General features: G+C 31.8%; 4 protein-coding genes across 8 annotated transcripts in view; 2 read left to right on the forward strand and 2 right to left on the reverse strand.

Annotated features, from left to right (window-relative positions):
- Positions 1-6,699, forward strand: part of slo (calcium-activated potassium channel slo) — a 56,551-nt gene extending 49,852 nt beyond the window's left edge. For both annotated transcript variants that reach the window (XM_090106471.1, XM_090106469.1), the window contains one exon: positions 717-6,699. In XM_090106471.1, the coding sequence (XP_089962597.1) occupies positions 717-818 (102 nt within the window). In that variant the 3' untranslated portion in view covers positions 819-6,699. The remainder of the gene's footprint in view (positions 1-716) is intronic.
- Positions 6,700-7,982: 1,283 nt separating this feature from the next.
- Positions 7,983-9,683, reverse strand: LOC149905324 (uncharacterized). 2 transcript variants are annotated; one of them, XM_090106330.1, is made up of 3 exons: positions 9,290-9,683; positions 9,019-9,211; positions 7,983-8,887 (listed from the first exon to the last, which is right to left on the reverse strand). In XM_090106330.1, exons 1-3 carry the CDS (start codon positions 9,522-9,524, stop codon positions 8,158-8,160), a joined length of 1,158 nt encoding a protein of 385 aa, XP_089962456.1. In that variant the 5' UTR covers positions 9,525-9,683; the 3' UTR covers positions 7,983-8,157. The 2 variants fall into 2 exon arrangements, with proteins under 2 accessions (XP_089962456.1, XP_089962455.1); XM_090106329.1 differs by having other exon boundaries at positions 9,019-9,220.
- Positions 9,684-11,532: 1,849 nt separating this feature from the next.
- On the forward strand, positions 11,533-20,612 carry qm (geranylgeranyl pyrophosphate synthase quemao). 2 transcript variants are annotated; one of them, XR_016457136.1, is made up of 9 exons: positions 11,533-11,883; positions 11,995-12,149; positions 14,149-14,293; positions 14,653-14,773; positions 15,163-15,302; positions 15,504-15,606; positions 15,984-16,111; positions 16,513-19,643; positions 20,521-20,612. XR_016457136.1 is itself a non-coding variant. In XM_090106186.1 (8 exons), the coding sequence occupies exons 1-8, from the start codon at positions 11,839-11,841 to the stop codon at positions 16,603-16,605; spliced, it is 930 nt and encodes a 309-aa protein (XP_089962312.1). In that variant the 5' UTR covers positions 11,533-11,838; the 3' UTR covers positions 16,606-20,612. The 2 variants fall into 2 exon arrangements, 1 of the variants encoding a protein (XP_089962312.1); XM_090106186.1 differs by having other exon boundaries at positions 16,513-20,612.
- A 282-nt stretch (positions 20,613-20,894) lies between these two features.
- LOC149905326 (terpene synthase-like) lies at positions 20,895-27,228 on the reverse strand. Of its 2 annotated transcripts, XM_090106185.1 has the most exons (10): positions 26,357-27,228; positions 25,814-25,883; positions 25,224-25,378; positions 24,648-24,792; positions 24,295-24,415; positions 23,387-23,526; positions 22,916-22,951; positions 22,690-22,792; positions 21,825-21,952; positions 20,895-21,236 (listed from the first exon to the last, which is right to left on the reverse strand). In XM_090106185.1, exons 2-10 carry the CDS (start codon positions 25,871-25,873, stop codon positions 21,177-21,179), a joined length of 948 nt encoding a protein of 315 aa, XP_089962311.1. In that variant the 5' UTR covers positions 25,874-25,883; positions 26,357-27,228; the 3' UTR covers positions 20,895-21,176. The 2 variants fall into 2 exon arrangements, with proteins under 2 accessions (XP_089962311.1, XP_089962310.1); XM_090106184.1 differs by lacking the exon at positions 26,357-27,228 and having other exon boundaries at positions 25,814-26,083.
- Between the last annotated feature and the right edge of the window lie 732 nt (positions 27,229-27,960).

Below are 27,960 nucleotides of genomic sequence, written 5' to 3' on the forward strand. Positions count from 1 at the left end.
GAGCCATTTTAATAGGTAACATTTGACAGTTCAACTAAATTCAACTACGTAACCTGGTAACGACGACATAGAATAACATGATATTTTGTTTTGTTAGAACTGCACATTTGCTTAACTTTTTTCAATTACGATTACATATTTATAATAATAATGACCGATACAAGTAATTTTAGTATTTGATTTTACTGATAAACCATTCTAAACATTTCTGATTTAAAGAAATGACGTCGCTACAATTTTGTGTCAATAAAGGCCTTTTTTCTTTTTAAATACCAGAGACGTTACTCTAAAAACCGAAATCTGACATCTAGAATCGAATGCATTGATTACTTGGGAATAAAAATTATCATATATTATGACATGTGTTTCAAGTTCGATTGACAAATCTGTCAAGTCCGCATCGATTAATTCACTTTAATCGATGTTTTTAAGCAGGTTACCACCCTATGAAGATGAAATTGATAGACGTCAAATGTTGCCTGTTAAATTGGCTCGACTATAGTCATGTTAATATAAAAAGAGGTAATCTATTCTTGAAAGATATACATCCCGGCTCTGCTTGCCGGATAGCACCATCGCCACTCATTCCAGACGCTCAAACTTGCGTCTTTTACAATAAGAGCACTTTCGTTAGCGGAGCCTAATTACGGGGCGAATGTGCCAATAAGAGCATTTTTCCGAGGTTACTTTTGGATGTTAACAACGAGTTGTTGCAGGTGTTCGTGCTGATGCAGTTCGACCCGGGCGTGGAGTACCGCGCGAGCCGGCGCGCGGGCGGGGGTGCGGGTGCGGGGGGCGGCGCGGACGACGCCTCCTGACTATTGCTGTGCAGCGCCCTCACCGACGGCCCCTACTCCTACATCTAGACGCTAGGGGCCGCCACCGCTCCGACAATCCCGCACACCTCTGCTCCTTTGCTTTTTTGTTCCCTCTGTTTTTGAAGTGAAAACTTCTTTAGCGGCGTTGAGCACTTTTTCTGTAATGGGTGTAAAATCTTAAACTCGCGTCAGAACACGTGACCTGATCGAAAAAGCGTAAGACGGATACCATTCCAAAATATCAAACATGCTCAACGTTAATAATCAAGTTTTCACTTCTGCCGGCACTCCCGGAGTGCAACCCGTCTTTTTTTTATTTCGTTCCGTTTTGTAGTGTCCCCCAGTGCAAATGTTACTTTCTATGAGTTCAGGATTTAGGTGACTTTTTGTTATGTCCTTTTCTGTTCTGTTAGTGCTTCTTTTCGGTGTTCTTGGTTCTTAATAATATTATCTTGAGTTTATTTTTTTATATCTACTATCTATTGGTACCGGTTTCTTTTGCGGGAGTAATAGTTGTATGTCACAATTTCAGCTCGGAAAAGCGATAATATTAAAATATATATTGTCCTTAAACGAGCCGTTTTCCTTACGGATAATTGAATTCTGAAACGGTTTAGGTGAGACGAGACGCAGAATTTAAGTATCCGTAAGCAAAATGTGACAATACTTTATAATGTACCGCTGAATTTGGGGCGTATAATTTATTATTCAGTGATACTATGGGATAAATAAACTTTGGCTGAACACACCCAAATTGGAATTATCCCCCACGATCCGAACAGTGTACGCACTTTCCGTTTATTTTTCATTTTTAGGCACTTTCTTACCCACACTTGCTTTATCTATACTTCAGTATATGAACACTGCAATTAATGGATACAGACGGGTCGGACAAATGTACACATTATTCAAATCGCGTATAGTTAGAGAAGCTTTCGATGTCGTGAATCTTAGGTATGTTAGAATGTTACAAGTCTAGACAGTGAATATTTTATGGTACTTTGAGTCGTGTGTATGTTTGTCCGACCTCGATACTATTTACCGATGAGGGAACATTAATTAAATAAACCGGCAAAGGAAATGAACCTTTTAAACTTTTAATTGCAAGACCCAATTAAGAAGACATAATATAAGGTACTGCATATAATAAACATAATATATCTAGTACGTCCATTCCTTATTCTCTAGAATATAACGTGCTAATCATGTAAGTTTTCTTAAATATGTATAAGCATTTATACTCATCGACTGATTGATTGAAGTTAATCATGCATAGTTCATATTTAATTGTGATTTAAGACAATCGTTATTAGTTTTTATAATTAAATTCGAATTTTATTAAATTAGATTAAGGCTTGTTCACATCTCGATATTATGCACACGATTGTAGTTTGCATACGATTTATTTGCTCATGAGTATTTAGTACGATATACATTAGAACATTCTTTAGGGTTATTTGTAATCGTTTTAACTGTATTCTACTCTCGGCTTATTATCTGCACATGTATTTAATTTTGCGTTATAGTACATTATTAGCGTTCACCTTTATTTTTTAATAAATATTTTAATATTTTTGTTTTTCTTTTATTTTGGTTTTTGTTTTTATTTTTACATCCTAATCGGGCGGGGATTGTCAAAGTGGACGTGAAAAATGGCGCTGCACATAAACGAAAAATGAACTGAACCATTGTGAGTTATGTCAATGGGTGTTACGAAATGCTGAATGCAAGTGTAAAATGATGCAAACAGTGTGATATTATTTTCGAATCGTCGTTGTTATTATTAGGGCTTCAGAAGCCTGCGGTGTATTTAGTGTTAACTCCGGGTGCTTTGACGATTGTGGACTTCTTTCATAGACAATTGAATGTATTAGATATATTTAGTGATACCAATTAATTGTGCGTTGGGAGAAGTTACACGCTGCCGTAAACATAATCACTAGATATTTAATGATACCTTTACCAAAATGTATTTCGACACTTAACACTATATTTCACTTACTATACAAATTAACTTTCTTCTGTCTTACAGTCGCAAAACATCGAAACACGACATAAGAGAGAAAACAACGACTTATTCCAACGCGTCTAACAATTAATTAGTATCACTTCGCTTAGACGTTATTAGATTATTAACACATTTGCCACATCTTTAGTGATTCATCGTAAAGTTAAACATCGACATAAGTACCTTGTGCATTATGAAACAGTTTCCACGTGCAGGATATTTGACAAATTTTATGAAATATTTATTCGGAAATTGTTTAAATTGTGCTTACACACTTAATCACGTTATATAAATAAGTGCGCTTGAAAATTGTAATGGTTAGGAGACGAGGTTTGTCAATTATCCTGTAGAATGCATCGTGTAGATATAAAATACGATAAATTGTTTTCTTTATTTTTAAACGATCACATAGTTTTAAATAAAGTTCATATACCTATGACACCAATTCACCGTGTTCTTACTTACAGTTACATAAATAGAATAGATAAAAACCGGCCCTAATTAGGTAAATGCGTACGTTTTCTTTCACGTGTGTGTGTGTGTGTTGTGTGCGACGGTCCAGGAGTAATAAACGCATTAGATTTAAAGGAATTGAATGAAATACTGCCATATTTTTGTAATGCCGCGACACTCGGTCCATACCAATGTCAAAATACCCTTAAGGATATAAAGTACAAAGTCTCTGAGGCTCATTCTTTGTGGAAATGGGAGAATCAATGAAAATGCATCTAATGGTAGGTACCTCTACGTTATATCGCAACAGCGGTTATTTTTAAATGTTGCGATGTTCCAAAATTGTATCTCGGATCTCGCCTAAAGTTTTTCCTTTGTTTTTTTTTATTCGTTTTAAACGAATGATATAATAAGTACCGACACTCGCGTAACAAGCTTACAAGGAAATTCTATTTAATACGTCGTCAAATCACTAATCACGGAACACGCGAAATTATTATTATAAGTAAATAATAAGTAAGAGATGGTAATATGTATAAAATTGAGATGGTTGTGCACGATAGATATTATTAATTCAAATTATTGTCCTAATCGAAAGTTTACGTTAACGTTTTAATGAGATTTAAACAAGTCGACCAAACAATACTTTTAGGTTACAGGCGAGCGGACACTAGTCTGAAATCTATTATTATACCAGGGAATACGTTGTTTCTGTTGGTTCGAATAGGTAGAAACCATTGCATGCCACAGGAAGCCCATAGCCGCCAAACTAGGTTTAGGTGTATAAGTACGTAAAAACTTAAATCACCGATCTATATTGTAATTAATGTAGTTTGTTGTACATAGTCATACGTAATTTTGTATTTAAGAATTTTTTCCACATCTCCTTCGCATTAAAATAGTTACTTACGGCTGCTTTAAAGTTAATATTTGAGAATACTGTCGTGTGTAGTTTGTTGTGAACTAGGCTTATAGTTAACTGTATGCTAGTAAGAATAGAGTTCGGACGTCTCAATGTAAAAATGTAAAATACACGCTAAATAGATATTTTGGATTAATTACGTGTTATAAACTAAGATTATTATAAATGACGATTTTCCTTTAATATTTTTATACAGCATTACAGATATATATCGCAATTAAAAGTTTATAGAGGTGGATCGGTGTGCAATTTAAAATAGTGTCTAAATTTGTATAATCGCCTTAACGAGAGAGAATATAGCCCAATGTCCTGCGTGTTTGCTTGAGATTGTCGTACGTAATTTTTAACGATGTGTGACTCGTGAGTCGTATGAATCGTGTTGCTAGGTGTAAATTGTATCACTATTTGTCATTGTTATCAACCATGGATCCAGTTTGGTAAAACTATCCATACTATACCACCATCGACCATTCGTAAATCGTAGTAGGTACCTTTTCTCTAACTATAAATTCTGTAAAAAAAGTTCATAATTACTGTCCTAATGTATACGGTACACTACGTTTAACAAATTGGATCTAATATATTAAAGCCTCTGTTATTGTAAACCAAGTTTCACATCTTGACTTTCAATAATTCTGTGCCAATCGGAATACTTATCACAATTTCCTTCATTATACTAACTAGGTATAATATTCATTCGTCACTCAATTTTCTGTGCACACGCACAAAAATTAATTAGATAATATAATACCATTAAATATCACGGGTAGGAATGATGTTCGGTTTAGTTCTGAGATTGGTACATTAGTTCCTGTATTGATCACGATTGCTAATCAACGATATTCAGGCAAATTAACGACGTCTAATTCGATCAATCACATAATGCCTATTTGTAAGTAGGTAGTTTCATGTTCAGTGTGCATTAAAATCCTAGATTTAACATCATTGTTGACTATTGCTAATAGCTTGAGGTTGTTAACGTTTTTAGAACAGATTGAATTTTTTATGTACTATATATACGTATATGAAATCTTAAACGCTCTACGAATATTCGCTAGACCATTTTTGTAAGCTGATGCCATCTATTCTAATGTTACACGCATAGTCTTCTCTTAATTAACGTAGTATCAATATATAATGATGGCTGTGAGGTAAATAAAATTATAACATTTTATTATATTATATATAAATTAAAATAGTAACTAATATCACGATTGCTCTCTGGCAATGACGGTCAGACGCTGCCCTTTTCGTTCTGAGTTGGCACTGGTGTACCCATGTACCGGTGTCCGGTGTCCGGTACGGTGTATGGCACACGCGTCCATACGGAATCTAGACTGCCCAAACGTTAAATGGTCTAACCCTAAGCTTAAATTTAACCTCTTATGAATTCTAGGTATTAAGAGTTATAGATATTTAAAATCATTCACTAACGCTTGATCATTAAAATAATACCAGTGCCAAAGCTAAACCATCGTGTGGCCACTAAACAGCTGAATATATTTGAATTTGTTATACGCAGAATAAAAATTGTGAAGGTATATATTTAAACCAAGCTTGTTTTTGCCTCAATATAGAAGTTCTTGTAGATGTTGACAGCCCTAGTATTTAAAGCTTGCTGCGTTTCTAAGTAAGTATTATAATTTACTAGTCCAATTAGGTCATTATTTTTACAGACACACTGGACACTTGAAGTATTAAACGAGAAAAACTAATGAGTTCTCTTCAAGAGTGCTACAGAGGATATTTAAATAAATATATACGTTTTAAAGTATGATGCTGTGGTGGCCACATTGTAGCGGTGAGAGGCGCAATAGATAATTTAGTCCAAAGTGATCAACGATCGATAGAACCGCCTTTTAAACCGGTTTGATAGGCTGGAATAAAGTTGCAATTTTTATTGCATCGTAGCCCTAAACTTTGGTCCGAAAAACTATGATTAGCGTAGGTAACATTACAACAAACATTGGACAAAACATTTCTCCAGGCGCATTAATTATTACTATTAAGTTTGGTTTCGACCAAAATGCTTCATAAAAATATATCTTCTTATATACGTTGATTAAAGGTAAAGTTATGCAAATTCAGTGCAATAAAAAATATATAATATTATGTTGATAAGTATTTAAAATGAGCAATAATCAAATAGAAATGGTGGTATTATTTGACCACATTATTTTGAATTATTAATCTTTATTTCAGACACCTATTAGTTTAATTGTTGCTCATTTAAAACATCTTAACTTTAAATAGTTTAATGCCTCGACACAAATCTTAATAGCAACATTTTCATTTATTTTATTCTCGTAATGAAAATGTTGCTTTATGCACAGAAGCAATTGCAAAATGATTATTGACTGCACAACGCGGGCAAAATTACCTGACTGTTTCAAATATGTATCACACCACAAGAACAAATTATTTAATATTGTTGATGTTGATTGTTAATAAATTGCAAATAATGTAAATATCAAATAAATTCTGTATTTGTATTTGAACATTGTGTTTGATTTTTGTCCAAAAATACCTCATATACACCAAATTAAATCAGAATGTTTTTGAAAATCACTTTTTAATGTACGTAGGGGCCTAAGCTAAAAGCTCTGTTTAATATTGAGACTTGAGTTGTTTATTTTTGATGATTGATATACATTTGACTTAAATAAGTGAAAATCTAAATCTATATTCAAATAACAACATATTGACATGAAAATACATATTAAATATAAATCGCTGCCTGAACTGTTGATGCTGAACAGTGTTTGATTAATTATTGTGAAACATACTTATAGATTCGAACAGAAAGAAACGAAGAAAATGCAGCGATCTTACGACATTATTGAAGTGAAAACTTCTTTAGCGGCGTTGAGCACTTTTCCTGTAATGGGTATAAAATCTTAAACTCGCGTCAGGACACGTGACGATCGAAAAAGCGTAAGACGGATAGGTACCATTTCCAATTAATATCAAACATGCTCAACGTTAATAATCAAGTTTTCACTTCTGCCGGCACTCCCGCAGTGCAAACCCGTCTTTTTTTTTAGGTCTGAGGAACATTAGGACTTAGGAGGCATGAAACTTGAAAGTGATCAATAAAATAGCGTGCTGACTGCATTGAGATAATATGTACTACGTACTAGAGAGGGCATCGCTATATACTACACTCTTTGTAACACGAGTTAGAGGCAAACGTCACAAACTCATCGCTTAATCTATGACTCACTAGCCGCTCCGCACCGCCGCACTTGTCGCACAGATTTTGTTCGTGGTGTCCTCTCTATACGTAGTAATAATACCTCAATGGCTGACTGGGTCTAGTATTTATTATCTGTGGTGCTGATATCTACTCTTTAGAAAAATTGCGATAGATGTCGCGATATTCAAAATGTTTTACTTTACTAATAATTTGTATACGTAGTATATTATTATTAGTCTGTGCTAATAATTAAGTACATAAAGCATAATATTATCTCAGGATTCTCAGGAACTACAACAGTACTTATTTTAAAAATGATTCACTATTGCATGATATTTGGATTAAAATATTTGATATGAAGATAAACTAAGAACCGAGCAGACAATTAATTTGCCAATTATGTAAAATAAAAAAATTATTAGTTTATACTTTATAATCACTCTGTTTAAATAAAAGATACATAATATTTGAGAAAATAAGTTTATTCATAAATTTTTCTTATATACAAAGCATATGCTATTAAACATTTGAAATCTAAATATTTTATAATTATTTATGACTAGATTTAGGTCAATTATCATCAATAAAAATAGATTTATAGGAATGTATCTCTATTGTGGACAATGTTACATGAAATTGCAATTCTAAAAATAGTAAATAATGATCATATTAGATAATCATAATTTCTGTCCAGTATAAAGTTTAACAAATCTGACAACACAATAATATCAAACACATGAAATAATGCACCTAACAATTATTAAGAGTGCTTATATTTATCAAGATGATGCATTTTATTGTTCTTTCTATATTTACTTTGTTTCTTGGCAGATCCAAAACTAACTTTTTTCTTCTCTTCTTCTAATAATAAAGGAGGTAATGAAACTTTTCTTATATTATACTGTGGCTGTATTCCATTTTGATATTTTGATATTCCTTGTTGAATATCAGGAGAATTTAAAGGTTGTAAGTGAGACATATCCCTTAACCTTGCTGTAAACACCCTGTTATTGTTTTTCTTCTGTTCCACTGAGTTGAGATTACACAAATTCTTTGTATCCAATGAAATATATGACTTTGCACTGTTCCTTCCAAAGTTAATAGATGAATCTGGCCGATGAGTCCTCATCCACTTGGATGAAGCTATGTCTGATCTGAGGATAGACTGACTCTGTTTCTTCTTATGTGAAGGACTTCTGATTTGTATGGGAGTGATGTGTAAGAGAGAGCTAAATGTGTCTGAAACATCAATATCTGGTCCATATGTGCTGTAAGATATTTTCTCCCTTGAAAGTTTTGTATTGTGCACGTCTTCAAGAGAGATTCTGGGTGAATTTGTTGGTGTGACGTCTGTGCTGCTCTGTGATTGCCGTTCCTCACTTTCACTGAACTGTTCATAGTCACTGTAATGCATTGCAATGATCTCCTCATGCTCAATTTGTCTATAATGCAGTCTTCTGTCTGGTGTTGGCAGCCCTTTGCCAATGACTCTGCAAGCATTAAATGTTCATTAAATGACAATACATTAATTTAAACATGGAAATTGATTACTCAATAGTAACTTTGATTAATTTTTATGAATTATAAGATCAATGAATCGAAAGAAAGTAAAGTAAGTAACCTAAGTTGTGGATGCAACTGTTGCCATTGTTTGCACTCCTCAATAATCTGAGGGCGCGTGCACTTTTCGCCGTCCTCATCGTAGAGGGTTCTCTCTATTCGGTCCCACTCGTCTGCTAATGTTTTCGTCGCTTCCGCTGTATTTCTTTTCAGCACCGACCCTGCACTACTGTCGCTCTCTTCACTTTGAAAGTCTGGAGTTCCTTATCAAAATTTAATTGTTTAATTTATGATTCACAAACAGAAAGAATGTCGACCGATAAAAGCCTCACCAGTTTCGCTCTCAGAGAAGAAATCTGAAAAAGGGGTGCCTGACCGCTCTAAACTATCTCCAGCAAAATGATGGTTGTACGAATAAATTAAATTTCTGTTTACCAAATTGTATTCATTTGCAGAGAGCACAGGCACCTCTGAACGACGAGCAAATTTTTGATGGTTAATATACGGTAAACAATCTCCTCTAATGTTACTTTTCTCTCGTGCAGACAAATAATTTCGGGCAGACATAATTTAATTAAAAAATACTAATAAACACGATCTATTTGTCATATTCAATATAAACAAGAACCTGATATACCACAAATAAAACCAGCAATTTTAGTAAAGTGCAAATAATTCAAATGAAATTATTTTATTGATAAACACCTGACAAGCAGCAAGCTATGATCTGACAATTTGACAATATTGACATTGATCATTGATGTTGAGCACAGAGTACTCAGTACAGTCACACAGTCCTCAGACACAAATTTTATATTCGTCTTTGATACACTTACCTGAAAAATAACTATCAAACTAAAATACTTTGCCAATTTTTATTCATCACATTATTTCACTATTATAGATTCTAGAATATTTTGTATTTCATTATTACTTACATCTGCGCTTTCAGCGGTCAGCCAAAACTAATATAATATAATTAACATAATAATTGCTTATTTTGATGAAATAAAAAAAGAGGTAAACATAGGTTGAATATATTTCCTAACTTTCCAACTTATTTATTTCTATGCTAAGAAGACTGGCACCTGTGACTGGCATGTGCGTCCGCGGCCGCGGCATAGCATCTGAATGCGTGATCTAAATTCTAAAGTATAAAACGCACGCCTGTGAATGTGTTTTCAGTATGTTTGACTGGGCGAATTTTCTATACCTAAACGGAGATACAAGTACAAGCTATGTTAAAACACGCATCTCGGACTCGAACACGCGGGACAGTGTGCTAACCGCCTAAGAGCGTCTTTTATTTATGGCTCGTATGGACTTGGCCGAAAACAGATGACAGATATCAGATTTTTTAAGCGTCGTATTCACGGTCCATCTTGACGTACGTCCCGCCAAGGTCATACACGATCCACGACGCAAAACGACAGTGAATAGTGTTGACGTACGTCAATAATTATTATTATTATCTTGCTGGATGTGCACGACCAATTTTTCATCCAGTGAGCACCCCCACCACCGCGAACGTCGTGCAGATGGACAGTGAATAGCGCGGACGTACAGCAGATCAGTGTTGCCAACAGAAATTAATGTAAATATGTACTTGGAAACGTGGCCTATTGATATGATTTTTTTGTGATAACCTAGTGAGTACCTACATGAGCAAGCAAGAAACAGTTATTTTATATTTTTATGTACACAGGAAATACCCAATTATCATTACTTTTGGATCAACCTAGTACACATGGACAGCTGTTTATATTCAGAAGTTATTATTTCAAAAGAACTCCAAGGCGAATTGATGAATAACACAGATTTTATGCAAAAGTCTACTGCAGAAAAATGGCAATTTATTTAAAAAAAAATGTTGTGTGGTTTTATGAAACCACGGTAAAAGTGAAACTGTTCGAACGGTTCCGAACACTGCTTTGTGTAGCGCATGTAGCGTGACGGTCGGCACGGTCATGAATGTGAAGTGGCGGGAAGAGAGAAACCGAGCTTCATTAAAAATTAATTAAAAATGAGCTCTTGAAATATATAAATTTAGATTTGGAATGTTTGGATTCATATAATTCATTTAAAAATAATGAAAAAAAATGTTGTGTGGTTTTATGAAACCACGGTAAAAGTGAAACTGTTCGAACGGTTCTGAACACTGCTTTGTGTAGCGCATGTCGCGTGACGGTCGGCTGCCGAGTAGGTATACCTACTCGGCAGCCGCGATACACGCGACATGCGCTACACAGACCAAAAAGTTCGAGACGATGTAATAAAAGTTTCACTTTAAATTGTTAGGTACTGCAAAAAGTACAAAAAATACATTTTTAAAAATATTTATTTACTCTATATTTACCTCCTTTAAAATCAGATATACTCTATATCTTCAAATAAAAGTTGGCAACCCTAGCCATGCTTGATGCGCGCACGATCGTCAGTAGGATACATCCAGCACCGCGGCCTTGAGCTGACGTACGTCGGGGATGGACCGTGAATAAGACGCTAAAGACGCTTTACTCAAGTCACAAGTGTCAAATGTTCGCGATGACACATGACAGATTTTAGAACAGAAGAACCATCCAAATTCCAATCCCAATAATTACTGTGGATGTGAATTTGTGTAATTTGGTTCAGTCGGCAATTAAAAAATTTAATGTATTGATCATCTTTAATTATTTTGACCGTATCAGACTATCGCATCTATCATATTCACAAATACATTGGAACTGTCTAAAAGACTGTGTTTATTTGTTAGATACCTAGTCGTTAAACCGCAGTGCCGCAACCCGCAAACCGCAGTATCCGAATTAATCTTTACATCATTTGTACGTTGTATTCATTTCATCCAATTGTCCGATTGATAAAACACTTAAATACAAAAATGACGCACTTACTTACTAAATCTGGGAATAAAAGCCAAGAAGAGGTAAAATATTATGATAAATATATTTTAAAAACTAATAAATTTACTCATTAAATATTTAAATATAGATTCTTAACGAATGGTTTTTAAAAATAATGTACTTTTTTGTTAAAGAAACTGCTGTTGCCATTCACTTATATCCAGCAAGTGCCAGGAAAGCAGATGAGAGCCAAATTAACAGTTGCATTTAACTACTGGTTACGGGTAAATGATGATAAACTAAAAGCTATTGGGGAAATTGTCCAGATGTTGCACAATTCAAGTTTATTGTGAGTACCTTGCTATAATTTACACTTAACCCATTGAGCCCCAAATGGCCCAATCGGGCCACGACACAATAGATTTTCTATTGTGTCTGTGATTCCGGGGCCTGAATTATAAATTATTAATTTATAAAATTATTTACATCAAGTCATTCAGAGAGGAAAAAATTCCAATAAGAAAGAGCTAATTTACATACAAATATAATTTTTCTTTTTCATATAAATTATGAATTTTGTTCTATTTGTAATTCACTGAACCAGGGAAAGATTAAGCTTTACCAGTTCTTGATGACTTCAAGGTGTGATTGAAAAATTCCTAATACAAATACCTCACCATCTGCAGTCAAATGTACTGATCACTATGCCAATAAAATTAAGAGTCTTTTATTATTTTTATTATATGTGTATTAACTCAACCGATAAGCACTCATTATCATAAACAAACAGATTCTACAATGTACAGTGTATGTAAAATCAAAATATAGGTCTATTTGTTGGAAAATAAAATAGACCATTATGTATATTTTCAAAGTATGCTGGTATATTTTTTTTATTAAATAATCGAAACTTAGAGATTTCAGTTATTACTAATAAGAGTGGTCATTCACATTTTCAGTTATAGTTTGATATATTTAATAGAAACTTTGAACCAACAATGGAAAATATTATATTGTTTGTTCTTTATTTTAATATTTTTTTACAATTTTAGATCACATTAAATCAGTTATATATAGTTATACATGAAATATAAGATGTTTTCCATTATGATAATAAAGTATACAGTACTGTACTGACTCAGGACTTATTCTCATGCACTTATTAAGCATTGTCTGCTATGAAGATAAACCTCACAATTATACTGTCCTTGACCTTGCTTACAATATATTTGACCTACTCCTGAATAGAACTATTTTTAATATTTAGTATTTACCTCTGATTCAATCAAAAAAAATATGGTATTAAATTTTTTTTTTACTGCCTCCTAATCTATGACCTATGACTAATACCTGAACTTTGTTTCATCTATTCAATATTTTTTGTAATGTTAAAGCTATTTTTAATTATTATTTACAATTATTTACATTTTAGTTTTTACTCTATTGCAAAATGAGTAAAATCTAAAATGTATTATGATTTCTTTATGTTATACTAGCGACGCTTTGTCTAATACATAATAAATTATATCTTTAAAACCTTCCTCTTAAATCACTTTATCTCAAAAAAAGGCATAAAAAACTGTTGCGTAATTTTATAGATTTAAGCATACATAAGGACAGAGAAAGCGACTTTGCTTTATACTATGTAGTGATGATTTCTTTATGTCAAACTTTGTTGAAATTTCACTGAAATCAGTAAACCATAAAATAAATTTTCAACAATTCGTTCCTAATTTTAACTAACTAATTATAAACAATTAGTATAGCACACTAACAGTTATCAAACTCAACCAATTAAGCACTGACAGAAACCAATGTGAAGTTAATTGAAAATAATTGGAATGTGGGCTATAATTGCTCTCAGGATTAACCACAATCTATTTAAAGAGAAAAATCTATATAAAACTAAGTAAAATGTTTTATCAATTTAGAAAAAGTGTTAGAGCTCATTTGAATAACGCTTATAATGTTAAATTAAAATAGACATTCAACATTGTTGTCATTATATAATTTTAATAATAGTTCTTTCAATTAGATTTTTTCTACATTGCTAATTCTTCTGGCAATTGGAACAAAGAAAAAGTCTGACCTAAATATTCCTATTCTTCATTACTTTTATGATTGTTTCAGCTATAATCCATTTTCTTATATATCTAGTTCTGGTTGCTAACCTAACTAATCAGTGGCATCTATACAAAATTCATATTGACTTTGCACGCTTGTCCAGCCTCTACGAACAATATTTATTCTTAGACTTCATTTGACTTTTTGCTACAAACAATAGCCACTTATACTTATAACAACTTATAAAAATGTGCTACTTAACAATGCATATGATTATTTTCCAGGTTAGATGACATCGAGGATAACTCGATTCTGCGTCGCGGTATTCCAGTGGCGCACTCTATATACGGCATCGCTAGTACGATCAACGCAGCCAACTATGTGATGATGATAGCTCTCGAGAAAACCCTCAATTTGGGACACCCACTGGTAATTTTTTTGAATGTATATTGTGAGCTTTAAATAGTTGTTTAATTTGTTAGAGTTGAAACTAGTAAGTAAAATTGTCATATGCGCTAATCAGTAATTTACATAAATGAAACATTGAAAATATATTCAATCAAGATACATATAATATAAATTTCAGAAGCGGAGTACCTAACTAAAACGTAATTATCCGATAAGCCAATGACCCATGATTGCAAAATCGATTAAATCCTAGTAATAATTGTACTACAATATATAAATTAAACCGTACAAAGAGACAAATTAGAAAATAACATACATAACCCTATGTATTTATTATTATTACCTATATACATTTGTTTTATTCAATGGTTTCAATATAGGCGACATCGGTATACACAGAACAGCTTTTGGAACTCCATCGTGGTCAAGGCATGGAGATTTACTGGAGGGACAATGTTCAGTGCCCTTCTGAAGAAGAGTACAAAGAGATGACTATTAAAAGTTAGTACTATGTATTTTATTTACTAGAAATATAACCAGACAGGAGAAAAATATTTTCAATAAGATAAATATGCCAGGTGTATTTAAAAATGAGAAAGTAATAAATAAATAAAAAATCTATCAGAGGAGTTAGTTGAATGTCTCTCCCAGTACTTATTCCACTACCCAAAGCGCATTCACTTTGCCATAGGCACTTTAGGAATATTCACTTTTCGCTATCTAGGCAAAATCTGAGAAAAGCATGTGGTTTACTACGCAATGAACAAATTTTTTTAACATGGCTGTGATAAACTTTGGTCTACGAAATATTAAGATTCTTATTAATGTCAAATGTTTATGATTTCAGCAACACTTTGAGCACTTTAAATACAAATACATATTAATTTCAGAGACTGGAGGTCTGTTCATGTTGGCAATACGTTTGATGCAACTGTTCAGTGACAATAAGTCTGACTTCAGCAAGCTAGCTTCGATCCTGGGATTGTATTTCCAGATTAGAGATGATTATTGCAATCTGTGCTTGCAAGAGGTATTTTATTATCTTTATTTCCTCTTTTTTCATATTTTATTGTGGTTATTAAAGATTAAACATGAAAAATATTCAAATATTTAAAATGAATACCTAGTTTTGTATTGGTCAATTGCTATTATCATTTATTCTGAGTGTGCTAAAAAAATATACATTGTTTTTATATTCGTTTTAATTCGTTGTACATTCGTATTCTTTCAGTATTTTGAGAACAAAAGCTACTGCGACGACATTTCTGAGGGAAAGTTTAGTTTCCCAATAATACACGCGATCAGAAACCAGGAGGGTGACAATCAAATACTGCGTATCCTTTTTAAAATGTTTTTTATTTAACTTTAAATGAAGTTAAAATTACATTTTATAAAATTTAATATGACAAAATATTTAAAGTTATTTCTTCGGAGTTTGCATATACGTGACTGTTACACAGTTGACTGTACACTTAATTTTAATCGAATGTTAATGGCGTGATAAGAATATTTAAATTATATTTTATCATTTTAATGATCCTGTTTTTATTAGTATAAATGATTATTATGTGTTTTAATTAAAGAGAAAGACTATTATTATTGTTTATTTATTTTTATAATACTCATTATTAATTATAGATTTGTTAGTAATTCATTATAACTAATTAATTTGTGATAAAAATGCGCAATACATTTCCTAAGTATTTATTAGATATTCTTCGACAACGAACACACAATATTGAAGTGAAGCGATATTGTATAAAGCTTCTAGAAAAAGCTGGAAGCTTCAAATACACTCATGAGACGCTTGAAGAGTTGGACAAAGAAGCCAGAGCCGAGGTAAATAAATTTAATTACTAATTATTTAATTAACTATGTAAAGTTAAACTTAGATGTATTTTTTAAATTTCGTCTATCACAATCGGTTAATTAAACATGCAAATTTTCTAAAATAATGTGTTGGTCGTTTTTTTCAGACGATTCTAACGAAAGTTCCCTCTGATTTTTTGTTTATCGTCGTATTACAATTTATAAATTATTTGGACCGGCATTTTCGTTGTAATGAGTTATTTTTTCTGTCCGTCGCTTATCCGCGATTTCTCTGTTGATATTCATGGTGTATTTAGATTATTTGTTACTCTGTTGTATGTTCAAACAGCGGATCGAAACTCAATAAAATTTGTCAAGAGTTACATTATAGTATTTTAAATTTTATTAAATTTATATTTTTATGTTTTCAGATTGATCGTTTAGGCGGCAATCCCCATCTAATGGAGTTTCTGGACGAACTTCGAAAAGTTGGCGGAACCGACACCAAAAAGACATCAGAATAATTTTCGGTACATTATATTTGTTTTCGTTATTTACCTAAAATTTTATATAATTATTGTTATCGATTTGGCATTTAAACTTCAACAGATGTTGATTTATTTCTTAAAGTTATTGTTTTACCTTATTAATAGCTAATTAATTGGATACTTTAAGTTTTTTTACCTGCGTATGAAAAAGCCATATTTATGTCTCATTGTGTTCCTTAAATAACCATCTTATAGTGTTATATTATCAAATAATAGTTCATTATATTATTTATTAATGGTATTTATATACACGCAACTAAAATTGCTTAACGTATTTTGAAGAAGTTTAACACAGTTTACTAGTGAGGCCTTCTTTAACATAAATTAACTGTTATTTTTAAATGTTTTTTTTACATGGACTTCGAAAGAAAACGTGTAGATGTCATTATAAATATGACTACTTTTTATGCAAATATCTAATAATGATGTTATCACTTTGTAAGCGAAATGATTTCTTGATTTACTTACACATTTTTATTAATGTAAATTTTTGTGCTATATTTTTTTTTAGATTCGTTATAGCAAATATAGTTTAGACTAGCTTTGATTATTATCTAGAAGGCTGTTTGTGACTTAAATGCGTTTTTATTATTAAAATAATAATAATTTTAGGGAACATTAACTATTATTTGTTGAAAAATCTTATACCAAATTAATTGTCTTAGTTTTGTCAAACATTGTTTTTGGCTTAGCTTAGTTGTTACATAAATTTTCTTGCATTTATATTTAACTGTCTTTCAAGATTTTATTTTTATAGTTTACAACTACTTAATTATGCTAAGTACTTAGTTGTTTTAATAATTTAATAAAATATATGCCTAGACGTTTGTTTATTAAAATCTGAATATTTTAAAAGTTATTTCAATAAGTTAATGTTAAAGCTATTTCAAAAGCAAACTAAATAATACAACACTACAATGAAAAAAAATAAGATTTTTATTTTTGACTTTTATTGTCAAAATAAATAACCTTTTCCTTTTATTTCGAATAACTAAAGAGAACAATATGAAACTAGGACCCTATTTGCAAAACTATAATATTCAGGTTTTAATATTATGAAGATTTTACATAGTGTGCTAGTCAAGTATTATTACAAAAGCTTAAATTTAATAAATTACACGAAGTATAAAACATTCATTAAAAAATTACTTGTATTTGTTGTTGTTGTTTTGAATCCAACTGATAATGCTATTGAATTTATCTTCAGATTAAAAAGTTACACTTTGCCTTATGATTTTCTTCAATAAAACAACGAATTTCAATTACTTAATTGTTTATAATAAACAACCAAGAAAAGAACTGTTCAAGTATGGTAATAAAACATACAATCAAATACATAATAAGTAAATATTTAAACGTGCTTTCATTTTTGATACGGCATGCTTCGGATTTAGTTAAAAATGCAGTACTATTGAACGTTACGAAGAAATAAAATTTTGTCTCTGATTTTTAGGTTCTTCGATGAGATGTAGGGTTTACTGTTGAAAATTCTTAAAATAAGATAGTTCAGGCCATAAAGTACTTAGATTGCGTATGTATGGCATTTATTATTTAATCTCAGTAGATAATGTAAGCTTTTAATGTGCAATTATAACTATTAGGGCATAGCGATGTACTAGATATAGGGATAAGTCGTGGGTGTTGATTGTGAAATATTTTCTACATTACTTATATACTTTATCATATGGCCTTGAAATCTACAAATTGCATTACGATAAGTCGATAAAATATAGTCATCAGTCATACCTTTTACCAGCAAGTTAGGAATTACATAGCACGGTCAGGTTACTTTATTAATTATTTGCCTAAAGGCCTTTTGTCAAATACGCTAAGATTTGTTTCAAGCAGTAATGCGCTGATTACACCTAACGAGTACAGTGGCGAGTCAGTAAATACGCTCTCGGCCGAGATAGTTGCCGAACCGAGTGGGTGTTTACACGTATTTCACTAGCGGCGAGTCAGTTCAGTTTTGATCACGACGCGGACGTCTGCAATGGATCAAAAAAAAAAGAATTTAAACGGGTTTTAAATCGGCTGTTACCAGATATTATTAACGAATTGTGGGATTTATTAGAAATAATAAATAAAAATAATAATTCTTTGAAAAAATACAATGACGAAACGAACGAGTGGCGAGTGGCCGAGTGACGCGACGAGTGCGTGTTTATACCTGCCGAGCGGGATAGCGAGTGGGTACTCGGCCGAGTAAACAAATTGGGATTCTAGTGACTGACTCGCCGCTCTTCTCGGCCGAGTACTCGGCCGAGCACTCGTTGAAGTGTTTATACCAACCGAACACTCGGCCGAGGACACTGACTCGCCACTGTACTCGTTAGGTGTAATCGCCGCATAAGTTATTCAACTGTTTAGTTTCCAAACTAAGTATATTTTGAATCAAATCAATTTTCTACATCATTTGTAAGAAATAGTAGATACAGAATACGACTGACAGTAGGTAGGTACCTATATCTTTCGTATATTTGGCGTGATATTGAGCAAACAAAATTTGGAAACAGTAAATTATTACGTCTCTGTTGTTTGTTTACTCTGATCAGTTACTATCGTTTAAAGAAAAATTACCTTTAGAATTATCTATTCCGAAATGATTACGCTTGAAAGTTTATGCAGTAAGGTAGCTCACTTAATCAAAGGCTATAAGTAGGCAAGGTTATTTGAATTTCACTTTATTATCCAGCAGTTATAAGAATATATAATATAATAATAGTTGTAGAATTCCTAGATAATAATGATTTATTGGTGTAATGTCAATTTATTTGTATTATTCCTGTATTTTGCATATCAATATAATTAAAAACTGAAAATCACGTGTTCAGAACGATCAACTGCTAGCGTTAAAAGGTTCAACTTAAGAAAAATATGTGGAAAAGTTACTAAGCTGTTTTTATTAGTTATTTTATGTATGTATGTTATTTATTTTATGTATTTATTATAATAAGAAATCGAAATTATAACGAGTCACCATTTACCACAGATATACAATCGTGTTGTAAAATGTCGTGTTGTATAGGTAAACCAGAATCTCATGGCAATTTGGGAAATCAAAATTTTGAGTGTGCAACCCTAGGGAAAATGGACTGAACGATCTTGATACTGTGTATTTTTTATTTTGTCCTCAATATCTTTAGTCACATTACACAAGTGGATAATACTGTATTTAATAATGAGATATCCACGTATTATTATGTAGGTACTTATTTCATGTATAATATACATATTACTTTTCTAAAGGTAATACATAATATGTATTATGTATGTATTTACACATACCTATATTTGAATATATATAATTATGGCATGTGAAAATATGGATGTAATGATTATGCAGATCAAAACTTATTTACTACATATATTAAACGATTGTTTATAATTTTTTTATAAAATAAAACAACAATAAAATAAAATCATGTTTATTTTCGTAAGTATTAACACATTATAAAATTGACTTGTACACCTTGGACTTGACAAATAGCCGAATTGGAAACTCCTGTAATAAGTTTTTATAAAATTATATTTTAATCAACAAACAATATTATAGTTACCTATTTATAACATTTTTAATTTAAAGTATCAAAACGGGTAAGTCCAACTTATCAATAAAATCTTTCATGCGCCTTAAAATTGAAAATTGTGATGTGTTTGACCCTTCTTCATCGAATATTTTCCTATACACATTGTAAACAACACCTCTTGCTTGTGATCGCAGCGGTTTTATCAACATTTCGAAGATTTTGAAGACAAAATCCTAAAAATTTATCATCAACACAAATAATTTGACAACCAATTTGATAGTTGTCAAATAAAGTTGCCACATGAAAATCTTTTATTTTTTAAATATAAATATGCCATCAGATTCTGGTAGACCTATAAAAGAAACAAAACTGCCAGCAAAAATTTTCGATTTTATTTTAGTCTTGATAATGTGGATTTTTTTTTTATTTGGAAATATATTTTTATTATAATTATCCTTTTTTTATTTTTAATTACACCATTTACCAATACCAAATGTCTTCCGAATTAATGACAATACAAAAATTAGATGTAGTGCTGTATTTTAATCTCTTAATAATTAGAATGACTTCATGTTTATAATATTCTATAACAAATAAAGCTTTAAGTAAAATGAATATTTTGGTGTTTTATTTAAATTATGTTTATCCTTTCATTTCATGTGTGAATAACGCGTAAGGTTCCAAGGTTGAGCGAGTGTTAAATAATAAAATTTATTTTATATTTTTCGTCTTATTTATATCTGCAGATTTTGTACAGCAACATAGTGCCATTTTGTTATAAAATCGATGAACCAGTAGGTACGTCGTACAATCACAAAGTTTGAGTATGTTTGGTATTTTGGTAGTTTGGCCTTTAGGAGAGCGTATGAAAAAAATGTATGGGTATTATTAACTCATATTTATTAAAATAATAGATTTTGAAAATATTAAATAACACATTAAATATACATTAAAATAAATATAACGATGCCTTTACCACCGGCCATACTAAAACCGAATGCTTTGAACGTTGTTTCATTATACGGCCATTTCATCCAGTATAGATATTAGCTTCGGATTTCCGCCCAAACGCTTCACCTGAAAACGAAACGAAAATCCGTTTGGAAAAAGAAAAAAACAAGCTGTGTTCAATAGTAAATTGAATATAGAAAAACTAATTGGTGCTTATTTCGTATTCTTATACTAGCTCATTCGTTTTGTTCGTATGTTATCACCTCTGAAGCGCTTAATGGCTTCTGAAAAAAATATATAGATTTATAAAGAATAGCAAAAAATCGATCACGAGGCGGGACTCGAACCATCCATCCAACCAACATCCTCTCGCGCCAATCCGGGGCGGATGCCTAACCAACTCGGCCACCCGTGACCCAGAGCGATCGAATTTATTATATTCTGTTTGGTTAGGCATCCGCCCCGGATTGGCGCGAAAGGATGCGGGTTCGAGTCCCGCCTCGTGATCGATTTTTTCTATTCTTTGTAAATTTATATTTATAAGCATTTGAATGCCATAAAACCAAAAATATCAAATTCAAAGATCAGATTATCAAAATAAGCGAGTAACACGCTTCTTTGGGTCTAGTGGGTCTTTTTGGTCGTCGTAGGTATCTTAAGAAGGGACCATTCATACATCAAGTATTAAATAAAATAAAAATACTTTGAATTCACCTCATCTCTCATATGTTTATCAATGCTCCGTAATCTATTTCGTGTGTACTGCATGCTTCCTAATCTTTCTAATTCACCGACGCAGAATTTCTTCAACTCGTAATCTCGGGTGTGCTGACGTAGAATATCTTAGGTGTGAGGTAAGAAAATGTTACTGATCATTTTTGTTTTCACACACACACACACACACAGTCCACAAACTCAAGAATACATGTGGTCAAATTTATGGAGATGAGACTATTTTAAAACAAAGTAAAAGCTATTGTGTTTTTTTTAAATAATAATTTAAACTATCTATTAGTAAAGTAAACATGGTTATTTTGCCCTAATTTGGTATGTTTTAACGCTTTCTTTAACGCTTTTGATCGCCTCCTTGGTACAGTGGTTGACGACGTTTATCGTGACAAAACCAAACGTTTATCTCGAGAAAAAAAGAGCGCCAAAAGTGGTTTATCGCAGATAAAACCAAAACTAAAAGTAATTACACAAAATGCTCTGACAAATATCTTGCAAATGTTTTAATATAATTGTTTATGAAAAAAAAATCATAATAAGTATTACCATGTTAAGTAGAAAACGTAAAAGTGTGAAAATTAGAGCTAACTTGGTGATTTTTTTTTATCGAGTCAATTTTAATATTTTATGTTTTTGATTGAACAGAATCGTTGAACATATCATCTAGTTTGATATATATTTTATTTTTTAGATTTGGTTTGAATATTACACGTATCATCTAATAGAAGATTGGTAATTTTGCTTTTTACGCACCCTAAACGCTTTCTTCGCAGTAAAAAAATCGTTATTTCCTATTATGGACCAATGGTTATAACAATAAAAAGGGGTTGATCTGTGATAAAAAGGATACTAAGAATTGTATGTCCGTCCGGAGTACTAAGAGCGTGTATAATAGGCAAGGTAAACTTTCCTTCGGTTAAGTCATCACAAAAGCTATCTTGGTTTTTCTTGGGCTGAAAAATAAAATCATCACATGAAAATAATTTTGTAATAGTCTCAACATCAAAGTTTTAATTATCATATTATCACTTATAAAAGGTGGTAGTCCAAGGTAAATAACAATAATAATTAATTACCTGTTTACTGGGGTCCTCTGGCCATTCTTCCACAGCCTAAAAATTAATAAATGAAGATAAGTGTTATATAATTATAAAGAAAACGAACGAATGAAGAAGATGGCTCTAGCCATCACTAATTCTTATTTTAACAAATGGTAAAGTTACCAGTAGTTACTCTCATAATTAACATCTATCCCTAACAAAAACCGTCATAATCGGTTCAATTTTAGGCAGACGAAAAACAAGCGCTTAAATAACCATAACCGTTTAAGCGCTCCCAAGTCGCCAGGTAATTCGTATGGTTAAGTGTTTCTTGTACTGTATCCGCGTTCCTTAAATTTGGACACGCAATTGCCAATTTTATTGAAAGGCGTGGTTTATATTTTTGCCTTTTGGTTAGTGGGTAGGTATATTATGTTACCTATACTATAGAATGTGAACTTTTATCATATATTAAAGAGATATTATTGGTATGTTCAGTTTAAGTACCTCTTCTTGCGCCAAATTACAATAATCATCTCTGAACTGGAAATACTTGCCCACGGTAAGGGCTAGTTCACTTAGATCGTGTTCAAAGTCGCTAAAGAGCTGCATCAAACGAATAGCTAGTCTGAACATGTTGCCAGATTCTGAAAAATTGTTAATGTTTTTTTAATGATGCCATTGAAGTAGTTAGGTTCATTCATTTTGTTTGGAATATATTTTTTTTCCACCGTATACCTAAATATAATGGGACAGTAATTCATTATTCGTTTGTAAACAATAGCAATCCATACTAATATTATAAATGCGAAAGTAACTCTGTCTGTCTGTCTGTTACTCAATCACGCCTAGACTACTGGAACCAATTTGCATGAAATTTGGTATGGAGATATTTTGATACCCGAGAAAGGACATAGGCTACCTTTTAGTGCGAAATATGTACCACGGGCGAAGCCGGGGCGGACCTCTAGATTCTTATAAAAATTACCTATGTTTATAGGAATACTAGCGGTCCGCCCCGGCTTCGCCCGTGGTACATATGTATTTACGTTTTCTCTACATAAGAACCATCCTCGTACTTCAAGGAATATAATAAAAAAAGAATTATCGAAATCGGTTCAGTCGTTCTCAAGTTATGCGCTTACCAACACATTTTGGGATTCATTTTTATATTATAGACTAGCGGTACGCCCCGGCTTCGCCCGTGGTACCTACATGTTTACGTTTTCTCTACATAAGAACCATTCTCGTACTTCAAGGAATTCATTTTTATATTATAGATTCACAGCATTGGCATTATATTAGCAGTTAAAACATATGTATATACATACTAAAATAATTTCAAATTAAATACTGTTTTTTATCGCAATAAACTGAAGATTTTATTTATACAAAAATGCGAAATTATTTCTTACTTTGTTGAACCACATGTTCATATTGTTCTTGAGTGGGACATTGCAGATTATCTCGCCAATACACTTCTGAGCCTTGACCACGAACTATTTCTAGAAATTCCTCACTAAACATTTTACCAATCTGTAAATGTGGAATTGTGAGCATTAAACGTATTTATTATATGCATCGATTTCAGAGATTTGTGGGTCATTTTGACCTAAATATAGAATCCCTCCTATTTTCAAAGTTGTTTCACTGTATAAATTCAAGAAATTTTAAAAAATAAAATGAAAATTTCCGATTTCTCCAGAACTATATTTTTTAATAATATACATTTTAACATTGCATCCAGAAGATAAGACTAAACAGTTACCTGAGGGTGACCAAGTTTCTCAAGATTTTGCAAAACTAGGATAATCACATGAATGCCCGCGTTCATGGCAAGTGGGAGACCATACACGATGTGGGCAGCAGGGAGGCCGTGACGTACCATTGTGTTGTCTTGAATATCATCGAATCTTCGAAACAAAAATTGCATTTTATAAAATTTTAATTTAATATGCATTTGTACCTAAGCTCCGAGTTGGAATAGAACTTAATCCCGAAAAATACTTATGCGGGTAGGTACTAGGTAGGTATGATAAGGGAAAAAAATAAAAATGGTTTATCAAAGTAAGTATCATGAAATAATTCCGAGGTTTGTAGGTAAGGTACGCTTATTGTTTTCATATTATTTTTAATTAATTAATAACAATTTATGAAATAAAAATTGCTTTCGTTAATGTCCAATTAATTTTGTTCAAAATTTGTTTTGGATCGCTTTACAGCATGTACCTAAGTAAAAGCAACTGACCCGAATCTCGTAAGGTGTAATTTGTAAACCATCCTTATGAAAAAGAAAGTTTTATATATAGTTACTTACACTATTAAAATCTGTAATTTCACTTACAATAAAGTTCCATTATGCAGCATATGCACGGCATCAATAATGTACTCTGCTTTATCTGCGGGAAGTTTCAACCATTCGTTGAAGGCGGTTGGAAGTCTCTTGCGTAGTTCCTTACCACGAACTTTCATTATGTGAGTATACGGTGCTAGGAGTTCCTGAAACATTTATTACATAATTATGGTCTAAGATCCGAATATAGGTCGACCTTCATCTATATTCGGATCTTAGACCAATAGTATCAATTATTAGAATAAAGGATAAATGTCAGATATTGTTGTTGTTGTTGTTTTTAAGAATGGATATAACGGCTATAAGAGACTGTTAATCCATTTGACCCAGTTGTGTATGAAATTCGGCTAAATTTCAATTAAAATGACTTGGAACTACAATTCAGTATCAAATTCTCTATCTCATTTAATCAGAAAAAAAAAATTAAAAAACTAAATAGATTTTGTGGCACGATATTACCTACCAAATCGTGTAATAATAGGTAGGTTACTTCTTCTTACAACGGTTTTCAACATTTATTTTTATAAGATGAAATAGTTACTTCGTTGAAAGTAAAATAAAAATTATGAATAAATTCCTACCTTCTCTAAATACAATTCTCCATTTTGTTCAACTTTTCCATTGTTCAGTTTCACGGACATCTCTGAAAAACTTAGGAAGTGTTAATTTTATACAATTTAATCACATGACAAAATCAATATTTTTTTAATTAGTAGGTAGTTACATTTTAAGTTATTCGTACTCAGGTACTTAGGTCGTTCGTTTAAAAATTTGTATCGTCGTAATCATCGATCATTTAAAAAATATGTGTAACTAGGTAACAAAAATAGATTTTTAAAAATAAAATGCATATATTATATTATAACCAGGTAGCTACATTTTAAATAAACTCTTCTGTTAATAAAATCAAATTCAGGAACCGGGTAGTTATCTCTAATATTCAAATTAAATTTAAACTTATTACAGCAATAATTGGGCAAATATAATTTAATAAATATTTATCCATTTTAATAAAAATTAAATAGTTAATAAGTGTCCAAATGTTCATGCAGAATATCTAAGCTTTACAAAAAGGAGGCCATATTTTATTTATCTATATGTGAATAAAATATTTAAATACTTACCTAACTACTTGCCGGCAATAAGTTCGAAAATAACGAAATGTCCTAAAATCCACCCAGTTGCACTATAATTATAAAGAAATTAATTAAAACTTTCTTCTGTATCTAACCGTTTGTCCCAAGCCGCTGTGCACTATGAAATAAATTCGTTAAACGGACACACTTCCTATTTATATAATTAGCATCGAAATAATATAAGAATTGCGGGTAAGTTTGAGAAAAAACGTAAGGTAACCTATCGCTTAAATCTTACAAGTTAAACATCTGCATGTATTATTAGTCATTATTTTTAGAGCGTTTAAATGCTCTAAGTCATTATTTAAATAAAATCTTTACTTATAAAACTTCATTGTAGTTTATGCCGTGTTTTTTTTAAGAAATCTCGGGGACATTTAGAAGCTAGTTAATTGCTCCGAGTTTAGAAGCAAAGGACTTTTTTAATCTTTTTAAACGAGCTTTAACGAGTCCACGATAACGAGTTAATTGTTTAACTATATATTACCATGGACAAATATATTTATTGGGTCCACACTATTACCTACCTTTATATTATTCCTTTACGGTTACTGCCATTAATTAACCTCTGGAATGCCTTGCCGATAAATTAGTACAGTCCCCAATTGAAATAAAATTCATTTCCGTGGGACCTATCTCCGCCGTACGAACTAATTGGCATGTTTTTGGGGGTTTCACTGGGGTTTGGAGGGGGGAGCTATGACATAGCAAAGATGGCCGTCGGGCCATTCTATTGTGCGGTATATCTAGATAACTACTGGATCCATTAACTTAAAAAGGGTGTCAATTGAAAGATAATTAAATAAACATTATTTCATTCCTAAGATTCATTAATGTAAAACTAGTAACAACTGAAATATTTTCTAAAAACAACATTGAAAAAAAAAATATAACTAGGTATATGTACGTAGTTATGTAAATATTTTATAAGTATCTGTTATTAACTATGTACCTATTATTTATAGTTAGTATCTACCTATATTTATTAGTATTATATTACATAATTATTGCGTACTTATACTTTTTAGTTTTTACCCACCTCCTTTTTATATTTTGTTATAACATCTTCAGTTGGTTGCCTGGAAGAAATCACTTATAAGTGCAATTCACTTACACTTCGCATGCAAACGAAGTAGTGCGAGAATCTCTAATTTACATTATTTTTGTATTATATTCTTATTAAATTTGAAACAAGGAAAAACCGGATTTCTGATATCTGATAATTTTTATTTCTAGTCTTGGTCTTAAAAAAGCTGTGTTCGTAATTTATGGTTGCGGACGTGCGACGCGTTGACACGCGTTGATCGAAGGAGAGATAAGACGGTTTTCTTGCGTATTATTTTAAGTTACCTAGGTACCTTTTGTTCGCAATAACAAATCGTTACGTTTATTTCAAGCTGATATACTCTAATTTTAGTTAACTTGTTTCTATTGTAGAGCCAATTTAATACGCAACATTTGACGTCTATCAATTTTATCTTCGAAGAGAGGTAACCTACTTAAAAACATCGATTAAAGTGAAATCTATATGGATTTGAAACATTTGTCCAACATTTGTCAATCGAATTTATTAATTTATGATGATCTTTATT

The sequence above is a fragment of the Colias eurytheme genome, chromosome 10, assembly GCF_061535395.1.
Source record: "Colias eurytheme isolate Ceu_HAF_F1 chromosome 10, ilColEury1 Martin Lab GWU primary, whole genome shotgun sequence".
NCBI classification, from domain to species: Eukaryota; Metazoa; Arthropoda; class Insecta; order Lepidoptera; family Pieridae; genus Colias; species Colias eurytheme.

What these genes read in the sequence shown, in the direction of transcription:
- LOC149905324 (XM_090106329.1), bottom strand. Translation starts at nt 9,524, where the DNA reads ATGTCTGCCCGAAATTATTTGTCTGCACGAGAGAAAAGTAACATTAGA. An exon ending in CTTCTCTGAGAGCGAAACTG is followed by an intron (nt 9,221 to 9,289) that starts GTGAGGCTTTTA and finishes AATTTTGATAAG; the next exon opens with GAACTCCAGACTTTCAAAGT. An exon ending in CAGTTGCATCCACAACTTAG is followed by an intron (nt 8,888 to 9,018) that starts GTTACTTACTTT and finishes TAATGCTTGCAG; the next exon opens with AGTCATTGGCAAAGGGCTGC.
- qm (XM_090106186.1), top strand. Translation starts at nt 11,839, where the DNA reads ATGACGCACTTACTTACTAAATCTGGGAATAAAAGCCAAGAAGAG. An exon ending in TCAATTTGGGACACCCACTG is followed by an intron (nt 14,294 to 14,652) that starts GTAATTTTTTTG and finishes GTTTCAATATAG; the next exon opens with GCGACATCGGTATACACAGA. An exon ending in ACAAAGAAGCCAGAGCCGAG is followed by an intron (nt 16,112 to 16,512) that starts GTAAATAAATTT and finishes TTATGTTTTCAG; the next exon opens with ATTGATCGTTTAGGCGGCAA.
- LOC149905326 (XM_090106185.1), bottom strand. Translation starts at nt 25,873, where the DNA reads ATGTCCGTGAAACTGAACAATGGAAAAGTTGAACAAAATGGAGAATTG. An exon ending in GTAATTTGGCGCAAGAAGAG is followed by an intron (nt 22,952 to 23,386) that starts GTACTTAAACTG and finishes ATTAATTTTTAG; the next exon opens with GCTGTGGAAGAATGGCCAGA. An exon ending in ATAAACATATGAGAGATGAG is followed by an intron (nt 21,237 to 21,824) that starts GTGAATTCAAAG and finishes TTTCGTTTTCAG; the next exon opens with GTGAAGCGTTTGGGCGGAAA.